Source organism: Hyperolius riggenbachi, chromosome 1 (genome assembly GCF_040937935.1).
Source record: "Hyperolius riggenbachi isolate aHypRig1 chromosome 1, aHypRig1.pri, whole genome shotgun sequence".
NCBI classification, from domain to species: Eukaryota; Metazoa; Chordata; class Amphibia; order Anura; family Hyperoliidae; genus Hyperolius; species Hyperolius riggenbachi.
This window is the reverse complement of record NC_090646.1, coordinates 246434391-246446902: the sequence shown is the minus strand read 5'-3', so window position 1 is coordinate 246446902 and position 12512 is coordinate 246434391. Positions and strand designations below refer to the sequence as shown.

Sequence of the window (12512 nt, the reverse complement as noted above, 5' to 3'; positions counted from 1 at the left end):
AAATTAATATCTTAAAATAGATTTTTCTCAAATTTTCTGGGATATTATTCGCTCATTCGATGCCTAACCTTAACCACTCCCCCAAGGCTAACCTTAACCCCTCACTGCTAACCTTAACACCTTTAAAAAACACTATAAAACCAAGTGTTCTAAAATTACAATGTATAAATAATTTCTAAGTAGCAGGGTAAACATTTTCCTACTTTTCATGTTAAATATTATGCTGGTAATACACAGGTCGATTTTGCCGCTTGATTCTCCCGCTTGATTGTTTTGCCGCTCAATTCCGCAGTCAATTCTCTTATCTTCCGCTCGTTTTTCTTATCTTTTTCCAATCACTTCAATCCAGAATTAAGTGGCGAAAAGACGGGCGGGGGATTAGACATGTAGGAAATGATCTATCGAGCCATCTTAATAGCTCAAAATCGAGCCGTGTATTTCCAGCATCAGAGGCAAAAGCTGTAATTCGTTGTGTGTAGAATTTAGCTCTATTGGGACAAATCAATTGCAGAAGGGTTGTCTGCTTCAATGCACAGCCAGTGTTGCATATCAGACTACAGAGTATTTTTCGCTGAAAGCAAAAAAAAAAAAAAAGGATGAAAAGCTGTGGTCTCACAAACAATTAAACATATTTATAACAAGTTACATTTCCTCTGCTCTCTTCAAACACTTCAGTCAGAGACACAGGACACAGCAACTGCAGCTGCTGAGAGCTTTCTTGCACACACAGTTACACACAGGGTTAATAGATGAAGTGTAGGGGAATTCCCCCTACCCTCATGGTCCCCTCGTGGTTCATTCTGCCGTCAGTTTTGGCGTCAGTAAAATGTGAAAGTATTTTGATAACAGTAAACCAAGAAGTTGCCAGTGAAATGATACATCAGTACTTAGCAGCACTTCCCAAACATTTCCTATCTCAATTGAAAAAAAAAAACATGTTATTCGATAACCTGTCGGGTGTGCCTGGTCAATGACTATAGGTTAGGCTGTATGCCCATATGACTGACCTATAGCACAGCCTTTAACACCTGCACAAACTATTACCTAATACAAATCTACAATACCCTGCAGGCAGATGTAGCATACAGGCTGAAAGATAGTATTCACCAAACAAAGCAGTATGAGTAATATAAGCACAGTGAACTCAGATATATAGTCAACTGAGGCCTAAGGTTGGAGGCAGTACAGATGATAGTCAGGTATTTACAGGCTGGGAATGATAGGTTGGAGGCAGTTCAGACACTAAACAGATAGTGTAGTCAATCCAATCCAAGTCAGACCAGGCAGAGTTCATGGGAGAAACTTATAAACATGCAGGGGTCGATCCAGGCGGCAGTCAGGGATATCCAGGAACTAGCAGAGTCGGCAAGGGTAATCCAATCAGAGAGCGTGGTCAGGAACAAGCAGGGGTCGGCAACAGGAGATCAATCTGGAAGTAAGCTTAGTCAAGATACAGACAAAGTCAGCACAAGATCAGCAGCTGTGAGTGCAGTCTCAGCAACAAGCCCAGCAGAGGCTATCACAGACAATAACTGAGTGCGCTCACCTTTTGTTTATACAAGGACTAACCATTCAGAAGTAAGGAATCCAAAAAGAACCAATGAGAGACAGAGTGTCATCCGGAAATTTTTAACGGGAGTTGGATCAGGGATATGTACAAGGGATTTTATGACAGCCTAGAGTTCCTCTTTAAGTATTTTTGTAGTTTTTATGTGGGTTGCAAACTCAAGTGTTATATGAAAACTGTAACTTACAGTACAACCATTGTTTGAAATAATGTAACATTGTGCATTTTCTTCTTTTGCAGAGCTTCCTCTGTAGCAAAGACCAATCCAAATCCTGCACAAACTGTGAGTTTTTTTTCCCCACTTGGCATGTATGTGTGTCCATTTTGTGTATGACTATTTTGAATGCTGGCGTATACAGTTTAAGTAACAAAATTTTAGATCACTAACCAGGCTACTAAAATATAGCTGGACTGCAAAAGATCTTCTTGTGCTGAGTAAAGCATTTTAGGGTCAATCAAACCGCTAAAATGAAGTAGTTTAAGAATCACTGTTTTTTATTGAACTGTTCACAAGAAGGTCAATAATCAAGTTTACATAAAGCAAATCTATTCCAACTTGCAATTCCATTGCACATAGACATTTATATATGATCTGGCTAAAGTGCACTTTCTCTGGCTGCACTGTAAGTGGCAAATGTTCAAAGTGACATAGCGCGTATAAATGTGCAGTTGTTGTCTGATATGTTTGTGTTGCTGAACAACATATGTTGCTAGGGTTCCAGCAAACTACATTTTCCAGTTAAGAGTGAGCTTCAGGCAGTGTACATATGCAAAGTAGACAGCAATTTACCTTGGTCTTATTTAGTTTTGGGGACCATATTAAAAAAAAACAAATATGCACTTTAAACTGTTTTACTTTTTAACAAGAAATAAAGCCTAATTAAAGGGACACTTAAGCCAGGAAGAAAAAAATCAGTTTTACTTGCCTGGGGCTTTTACCAGCCCCCTGCAGCCGTCTCGTGCCCTCGCAGTCACTCACAGAGCCTCCATTCCCCTGCTAGTTCTGTTTTCACTGACAGGCAGTTGGCGGGCTTTCTGCGCTTGCACCGGCCTAGCCATGCGTATCTTTCTTCATGTTCCCATCCTCAATAGCGTCCTGCACAGGCGCAGGATGCTATTGCGGACGGGAATGAGAAGAAAAAGACTCGTGGCCAGGCCTGTCGGGCCTGTCAGCGAAAACAAAACTAGCTGGCGGCACGGGACCGGAGGCTCTGTGAGTGACTGCGAGGGCATGGGACGGCTGGAGGGGGCTGGTAGAAACCTCAGGAAAGTAAAACTGATTTTTTATTCCTGGCTTAAGTGTCCCTTTAAAGGGTTATCTAAAACTAGAGATCATTGTAGTGCTGCTGGTAAAGTGGCAACCATCAGTGTACACTGCTGGGGAGAAGATGGGAAGAACGTGTGGTTCTTACCTGGTCCACATTGCAAGGCCCTTCCTTCTTCCCTCCAGTCTGTAGATTTGTACATCTTACTGCCCTAGGCCCACTGTCTCCAACCCCTCTCCTGCACTCCCCTGTCCTGTGCTGTGCTGTCCTCTCCCGGAACTGTGCACTTCTTCCCAATCCTGTCCATCTTGTGCTCCACTGCTCCCCATCCTGTGCTCCCCCATCTGTGCTATCCCTGGCCATCCTCTCACTGCTCACTTCTTGCTCTGTTGCCTGGAGCATGATTACACACAACTTCAGGAGCTGATGCTTGGCACTAGAGTGAGAAGTGAGCGGTGAAAGGATTGAAATTGCTGGAATGTTTAGAGGAGGTGAGAGAAGCATGGCTACCACTGTGCCCGATACTATGCATACCTGCTAGGGGTGCACAGGAAGGAGATTGCTTGCTGGGACATGGGGAGGAAGGATTGTTAGGCTGGCCGCGGACTGGGTCTGACTGCTGCAGTTTACATGTTTGGCAGTGTAACTGCCTGTGTGTGCCAGTCTGTTGCCTGCCCCTTGGTGCCCTAGGTCATGGTCTTTTTGGCCTTGCCTCAAATCTGGCCATGCCGGTCTGTCAGGCAAGTTACCAACTTGGAGTACAGATTGTCCCCATCTAGTCTTCACCTACCCGATATCCACTTATTAACATCTTGTTGGGTCTTCAGTGATTGGACATCAAATGGGAGGAGTTTGGATCACTGCATTACTGGTTACCGCATTACTGCACAGACGCTTTCCTGGCAGCCGTGGGCCTCGATTGCACGCCCGCAGCCAGGACCTGCGTGTTGTCGTGCGAGAGCGCTCCCGGTTGTGGGTGCACAATCGAGGATGCGTGGCCGCCGGGAAAGCTTTTGCGCAGTAATGCAGAAACTGGCAAATACGAAAGTGACACTAGGGACTGTTTGCTTCAGAACAGTTCTGCCCATCTCTACACATTACTTGTTCACATTACATTTTCTACTAGAAATGCTTTTCTCAAGGCATTGTAAGTGATAGTATTTGCTATAAACAGAGAAATGTGTATGTTAACTCTCATTGATAAAATCTCTTAATAGATAACTGGCTACAGCCAGAAAGAAGAAGCTAGGGCTGCAAATCTACATTGGAGTTTTTGGGTTGCAGTTTTGGGGAGTGCAGCTGCCCTGCCACTGCATTGCTCTCTGTAAGAAGTGTGGCTTGGGGACTGGCTTATTGTGCAGACAGGTTCGTCCCAATGTTGTGGCTGGGATGACTAAGACCATCTCATCAGGGGTTGGTTTCATGTCACTTCTGAAGTAGAAGATTGCCTGCACATAAGTATAGAGCAACTTTTGAGGAGTGCATTGTGAGACTAGTTGGTGGCAGGAGGGGCTTATATTTATGTGCCCTTCTATGCAATGTTGCTTGAGTCAGAAAAATTATAGTGGAAGTTTACAGTAGGTTTAAAGGGATACTGTAGTGGATTGCTGTAACTGTTGGTGAGACTGTGTAAGCTTATCACCTTAGCAGCTCTCCCTGCTGTCTTAGACAGTACTCCCCACCTCTGAAGGGTCCCTGAATTTGGAAATATTTCTTAATAGCCTCAAAACCTGGACCAAATCTTTCTCATCCAGGGCTAAGGTCATAGACCTGCCCTCTGCCATAATGCAAAGGGAGCCATCACATGGGATTAGATTAGAAGATGGGCCAGAAGCAGGGGTCGAGTGGGGCGTGGACGCGGGTGAACGGCGTCCACTTACTATTTCCGCAGCGTGGACGCCGTCCACCCTGGCGTGTGGAGGGGAGCAGAGAAGAGGGAGAGCTGTGGGCAGCGCTGGAGAAGAGGGGCCATCTCCCCCCCCCCCTCTTCCCTCACGTGCGGGCAGCCGGCAGCGGGTGGGACGTACCTCTCCTCGTTCTGGCTCCGGATCTGCGTGCCGCTGCTCTGGTTTGGACCAGACCAGACTTGCGGCAGTGGAGTGCTCGCGCCGGAACGAGGAGAGGTAAGTCCCACCCGCTGCCGGCTGCCCGCACGTTACTTCTGGAGGGGACAGCGAGGGAGTGAGAGCTCAGCACCCTAAAGTGAGAGAAGGGGGGGAGATGGCCCCCCTTCTCCACCGTCCACACAGTTCTCCCTCTTCTCTGCTACCCTCCTGCTGGGGGACACACCTGACTACCTATTCTGGGGACATATACCTACATACTGTATATACTGGGCACATATACCCTTTGACTACATATACTGGGCACATATACTACCTGACTACATATACTGGGCACATATACCCCCTGACTACATATACTGGGCACATATACCCCTGGCTATATATACTGGGGCACATATACCCCCTGACTACATATACTGGGGACACATACCCCTGGCTACATATACTGGGCACATATACCCCTGGCTACATATACTGGACACCTCTTCCTCTGGCTACATATACTGGGGACTACTAAACCCCTGACCACATATACTGGGCACATATACCCCTGGCTACATATGCTAGGCAACTATACCTCTGGCTACATATACTGGGGACTACTATACTCATGGCTACTTATACTGGGGACACCTATAGACCTGGCTACCTATGCTGGGGGTACCTATTTTGGGGGAACTGCTGTCAGATTATCTGCATTTTTGTGGAACCGCTGTTATGTATTTTGGGGAACAGCTGCCAGATTATGTGTATGTTAGGGGAACGGCTGCTGCCAGATTACGTGTATTTTGGGGAACTGCTGCCAGATTGTGTATGTTTGGGGGACCACTACTGCCAGATTATATGTCTTTTGGGTGTTACGTGTATTTTGGGTGATCCGCTGCCAGGTTTCGCGTATTTTGGGGAACTGCTTCCAAATTATGTGTATGTTGGGGGAACTGCTGCTGCCACATTGTCTATTTTGGGGGAACCACTTCCATATCATCTGTATTTTGGAGGAACTCCTACCAGATTATGTGTCTTTTTGGTGAAATGCTGTCAGATTACATCTATTTTTGGGGGATACACTACGGCAGAGCTCAAACTTCCTCGGCAGACCTTTTACATCACTGCTAAGGTCATGTATATTTGGCCCCACCCATGACCACGCCCATGTTATGCTTGACCACGCCCATTTTTGGCGCGCCGCGCAGGGGTTTTCCGGGTGAGTCCACTCACTTCTTTTCCCAGGACTAGACCCCTGGCCAGAAGCCAACTCAGACACCAGTTGCCATTCAATTTGATGGAACTGCTGGACACGAGAGCTTTGTTAGTGGCAGTGGAAAACAATGTTGAAGCTGTGAGACTTCATTATGAGGGGGTAAGACTGCAGAGTATGTAGCTTAATCACCAGTTTCTCCGCCACAGGATTAGTTTAAGACCTCAGGCTCTTACCATATGTTGTACTCAGACAGTGCTGTATCCAATGTTACAATCATTTCACTAAGCCTATCATAATAGGTTTTAATTTAAACATTTGGCTTTTAAGTACTACATCGCTTCCAAATTAAAAGAAAAAAAACAAACCATGCATTCAGATAATCCTGAAACCGTTCATGTGTACTAGTAGTTTTTACTTTTTTGGGAATGGGTTGTAGTTTGTGTGATTTGTGTGCATTTTCCCGCACGCAAATTTGAATGTGATTTTATAGCTGTGCCAGTGGGTGGGCTGCCTATATACACAATACACTGTACTTGGGGAGGTGGGGGCTGCCTACATACACTGCACTGTACTTTGGGAGGTGGGGGGCCACCTGCATACACTGCACTGTACTTGAGGGGGTTTGGGAGATGCCTATATACACACGCTACACTGTACTTGGAAGGTTGGGGGGGTTGGCTGCCTATATGGACTACACTGTACTGGGGGCGGGAGGGCTACCTATATACACTGTACTGGGGGGTTTGGAAGGGCTACCTATATGAACTGTACTGGGGGGGGTGTGATCGGTCAGGGGCGGCTGGTGATAGTGGGCGGCAAAAAGTACAAATATGGCCATATTATTATTAATATTATTATTATTATTATGTCCTCAGTCAAGCAGTGTATACTTCCATTCATTTTTCTGTGCTTCTAGGCACAAGCAAATTTCATTTAAAAGTACGTTATTTCAAAGACCATTTATCCACACCATTGTGTTGCATTGCCGTAGATTCACATAAATTCCTGCATGCTTATTTTAGGTCTGTTAACTAGGGTTTCAAGTTAATTGAAAAGGGTTATTCAAAAACACACCTCAACACACCTGAGTGTGAGTCAGCGCCTGGTAATGCAATGCATGGGGTGAGCAAGTCTTTAAAGAATGTTCCAGGTGGCAATGCGCAGCAGGTCTATGCAAAGCTAGAAATCTTTTAACATTTGCCATTTGCTTTCAAATTCCAGCATTTTCAAAAGTTAAAATAAACATGTTTCACTGCATAGATGTAGCATACCTTATGGCATCACCGGTTGTCTTTGGTAAAACTACAGTGAAAGAGAATATTCTTGTTGTAGCATTCTTTACATTTAGGGCTAGTTCACAGTGCAGAATAATACTGCTATTTAACTCCTTGCACATACAATTCTATGGGCCTGTTCATAGTACTGTGTTGTAATTGATTGTGTTATTCTAACCGGCGGATGCAGGCTTTGTATTAAAGTCTATGCCCAGTTTCTATTGCAGTTCACACTCATTATAACGCATGCGTTATGCAACTGACCACTGTGAACCTAGACTTAATGTCGAATATCGGAACTACTTGAATTGTCAGAGAATATAGTTAAAGCGGAATATAACCCTGCATGTCAACTTTGCTCTAAAACATTATTTACAGTATATTATATGGAACCAGCATTTTTATTTTTTACTAGACCAGCAGTGGAAGGGTTACACAGGGCTTTAAAGTTCCTGGAGATTTCTGCAGACGCATCCAAAGCTCAGATAGTTACATTTTGTTTACATAAATGTATCTAAGTGTTGAATGTGACTCACTCTCTCTGACTGAGCTGGAGGACAGCCAAAGTGTGTAACATTCAACACTTAGTTACATTTTGTTTACATAAATGTATCTATCTGAGCTTCGAATGGGTCTGCAGAAATCTCCAGGAACTTTAAAGCCCTGTGTAACCCTTCCAATGCTGGTCTATTAAAAAAAATGCTGGTTGCATATAATATACTGTAAATAATGTTTTAGAGCAAAGTTGAAATGCAGGGTTATATTCCGCTTTAACAGCAGATTGTTGAATAGATTTGACACCAGGTGGTGGATTAAGATTTGCAACATCTGTGCAGTTATGCCTGCACAGGCAGAAATGCTATGCTGAGTTTCTTGCATGTGGTTGGAGTGTATTTTTTGTTTTTACTTATAGGAAGCACCTAAAGAAATAATAAAGCCTGTACCCATTGCAACTCCTGCACCTGCTGCACCCAAAGTAACCACTCCAGCCAATATGATCTACAACAAAGCACCTAGACCGTTTGGAGCAACATCCTCTTCTAAGCCTGCTTCAATCCCATCAGCATCCTCTGCCTTTACACCAGCCTCTGCAACCCAAGCCTCCACACAACCCTCCGCTTTATCCCTCCTGTCCTCTGTCACCCCTCCCACCTCCAACACCTCTGCAGTGCATGCCAGTTACAAACCTGCCACTGATGGTCAAACACCTGCTTTGAGTGCCGCTAAACCTGCAATTAATATCCCACGGCAGCCTGCCAGTTACAATTCAGCTGTCAACCTGTATGCTAATGAGGTTACACAAGATGGAGCTGAAAGAAGAGGACAGAAGGAAAACCTGGGTGACAAACCACAAAATGGGTAGGTAGAGATAACACGCTTTTTCCTTTGTGCATGTGAGTGTCAGACATGAAGTATGAACTCTTACAACCAATATCACAGAGTGATTTAAAATGCTCTAATGACTCAGTTTATCTTGTGTATATACAGTACACAGTGCAATTCTCTATGTAACATTTCCAAAACGACTGTTATTTGTCAATTTCAAAATGCAATATAGACCCAACACGCACAGTTCTGTTCAGTCAATGCCATGGTAAAGGGGAAAGGGTACATATTTAACAGATTTGTCACTTTACTTTCTGTATTTATGTAGCACATGACATATCATATGAAGCTTTTTGGAGTACGTACCAAAATCCCCATCAGTTCTTGACAGAAAAGGAGCTTAAATACATGTTTGTCAGACCTACAATATGATAAAAATTGTAATTCTACCTGATAGTTTTTTGGTTTTTTTTATTAACATTTTAACAAAATCATATCATGCAGGTAGTTAGTTTTCAGTTGGTAACAGAAGTCAGGACACTGGCATTATGATAAATGCTTCAACTTCAAGGGCACTAACAGGGGCGTAACTAGACATCACTGGGCCCCCCTGCAAAACTTTGGATGGGGCCCCCTGCGAAACTTTGGATGCCCCCCCCCCCCCCCCCCATCCCCCTCGATTTCTGCACAGGAAAACTGAGGACCAATATGTTTGCCCCATGCAGATAAAAACACTTAGACTTAAAGGGGAACTGAAGAGAGAGGTAAATGGAGGCTGCCATGTTTATTTCATTTTAAGCAATACCAGTTGCCTGGCAGCCCTGCTGATCCTCTGCCTCTAATACTATTAGCCATAGCCCCTGAACAAGCATGCAGCAGATCAGGTGTTTCAGACTTCAAAGTCAGATCTGACAAAACTAGCTGTATGCTTGTTTCTGGTGTTATTCAGATACTACTGCAGAGAAATAGACCAGCAGGGCTGCCAGGCAACTGGTATTGCTTAAAAGGTAATAAACATGGCAGTCTCCATATACCTCTCTTCAGTTCCCCTTTAAAGGAAACATCAGGCAATCTATGCTACCCCCAGATCTACTTACCCAGGGCTTCCCACAGCCCCTTGCAGCCAACAAGTCCCTCCCTGCTCCCAGTACATACATACACACACAGCCTTATTATTTTACTACATGACAGTACATGCTATATGGAGGAACAACAATGACATGCTGAACATAAGATATAGTATCAATGTAACTTTGGCAAAACATTCAGAATGTCACTGATTAATACTGTTATTACGGGATCTTAAGCTACATACACATGAGGCACGGATGTCTGCAGTTGCATGGAGACAAGCAACAGTTGAAAGTCTCCAGCAACGACAGTTGTATACAAGCAACGATTGTATACACGCGGCAACAACCTGTCTGCAACATAGCGGAAACTGTTGCTCAGCAACTTCTGTCGCAGGTTCAATGAGCTGTCGGACTCACAAGAGTTGCTAGAGACTAGCATACACACGACGGCACCGACTTGAGACTAGGGACGGTTGCTGCAACAGCTGTTGCCGGGGATTGAACAAGTCAATCGCCTGGAGACAGCTCTGACTAGCAACAGTTGCTTGCGCGCGCCTCATACACATGGAGGACCTGTTGCCGCAACATGCGCGCGCCATGTGTTTCCAGCAACAGTTGTAGCCCGTGTGTATGGGCCTTTATGAGACAACAAGCTCTCAATGAGACAGTGACAGTCAGACATCAATCTCCACTCCATTGCATTGTAAAAGTATTCAGAGGCCATAAAGTCATTAGCCATTGTGATAAGAATCTAGGAATCCTTTTGCTGAAAAGGGAAAGTCTACAAACAAAGGTGTCACATTTTGAAAAAAAGTTGTAAAGTCTTTGTCAAGTCTTTAGAACTTTGCTGCAGTGAGAGACAGATGTTTTTTTATAAACTTTAGGGAGCAGGGACAGTGTACAAATTCCAAAGTTTGTGTGAGTCCTTATCTGTGTGGTGGACACATGCAGTCACTATAACAATTGTAGGAGAGCAGAATACGTTTTTTTTTTCTCCATGCCCTTAGCTGTCAGTCTCTCAAACATTTCCCCCCACGGGCCCCCTGTGGTGTCTGCCCACCCCCCTGCAGAGGCATCCCTTGCAGGGTCTAGCAGTAGGAGAACAGAGGCGCCAGCTTGATAAAAGCGGATAAAAACTTTAAAATTTGCTGGGAGGAAGTGGTGGACTTACCTCCATAAAGCAGACACGAAAGACTGTCTGAATAGCAGCAATCACATTTATTAAATAGTACCCCAAAAAAGTGCAAGGCGTGTCACAGGCCCAGCACGCATGGGGACAAAACAGAATTTCGGCAATAGCAGGTGTAGCGCCTCAGTGAGAAGGGTCTATTGTTACGCCCCTGGGCACTAAGCACTTTATGTATAAAGATATGTAAAATGAAGGGGTGAAAAAAACTGTATCGTATTGGACTTGCTGCTCCCCACTGCACCATTGTCAGGGCATCCTCGGCCCTCACTGTCCCTGACCCCACAGTGCCACCCCTCTACCGAGCACTCTAGGCACCTCCTCAACCTGACCTGCAAAGCCAATGCTATTGGGACCACCACCAAATTTTTGCTCCCTGCCAGGACACCTTTGTAGTACTAAACCTCCCGCTAAAGCAGGTTTTTGCAGACTCTATCTTAGCCTTTTGCCATGCCAAGCCCTTTGTTATCACCCTTCCCCCCTCATTGTGCCTCCCCAGCAGGCTATAATGTAGAATGGGCACAGGGAGAGCTTTCATATTTACCTGTTCCAGGTGCTGGGTCGGCTCTCTTCTTCCTCTGGAACGGGTGTTGTAATGTGGAATCCTCTTCTGGAATTCGATTACATGATATGACATGATAGGGACCCAGAGGATGGTGTCTGCACTGCAGCACCACTCGGTTGTGGATGAGACTCTTCCACCACCCCTCTTTCACCATTGAGTGGCATTACAATGCTGAAGATGTTGATGAGTTGTCTTAAACGAGATAACTCAGATGGGGCTGCTAGAAGGTTAAATAACAGGAATAAGCTATCTGGATCAGGTCTTTCTACAAAGTTGTGGTTAAGGTCTTGACTTTGGCTTGGCTATTTCAAAACATTAATTTGCTTTTGCTTTAATCATTCTTTGGTTGGTTGACTAGTGTCCTTGGAGTTGTGTTCTTGTTAGAGTAAAGGTAAACTGAACGGAGTTATTCACTCCTGAAGAGTTGCATTCATTTCTTGATGGCTTAGCAGCGAATAGTTTTCACTTGCTGCTTTATTTAGTTCTTTAAAAATCCCATGTTATCTGTTTTACCCCTTCAGCCTTAAAAAAATACCATCACCTCTGTAACAAAATTTTGCATCCATTTGTAGCTTTAGCCTTGATTTCAATTTGTAACTTGCAGTATATCACCGTGGTTAAGCAGACTTTTTGTAACTAATTTTTTGGGTTAAGGAGGAGAGCGATAGGCTGCTGCTCAGGATCTGGCATGCTGGATCTTTAGGCGACATCGGGCGGTGATTTACACACACTAGATGCACACACAATTTTCACTCGAGTGGGTCTTTATCGGCTGATTCAGCTGAGTTTAATCTAAAACATGTACCTAGCATTAGTGAACCTATGGATGTGGACAAGCATAAAGCAGATAGTGCAGACCCAACATGCCAGCTGGATACTGATATATGAAAGCCTGCTGTTATCTAATTTTACTGGACCTAAAAGAACTTTGTTCTCTTTAACATGTGTCTAGCCCATACAATTGCTAGAACCTAGTCATTGTTATTTCC

The 12512-nt window shown here is 44.5% G+C and overlaps 1 protein-coding gene across 6 annotated transcripts in view; it reads left to right on the top strand.

The window, feature by feature from the left end:
* Positions 1-12512, top strand: part of PDLIM5 (PDZ and LIM domain 5) — a 249532-nt gene that overhangs the window by 127826 nt on the left and 109194 nt on the right. For 5 of the 6 annotated variants that reach the window (XM_068232416.1, XM_068232431.1, XM_068232423.1 and 2 more), the window contains 2 exons: positions 1808-1850; positions 8287-8732. In XM_068232416.1, coding sequence (XP_068088517.1) covers positions 1808-1850; positions 8287-8732 — 489 coding nt within the window. The remainder of the gene's footprint in view (positions 1-1807; positions 1851-8286; positions 8733-12512) is intronic. The other variant, XM_068232449.1, reaches the window with a different exon arrangement.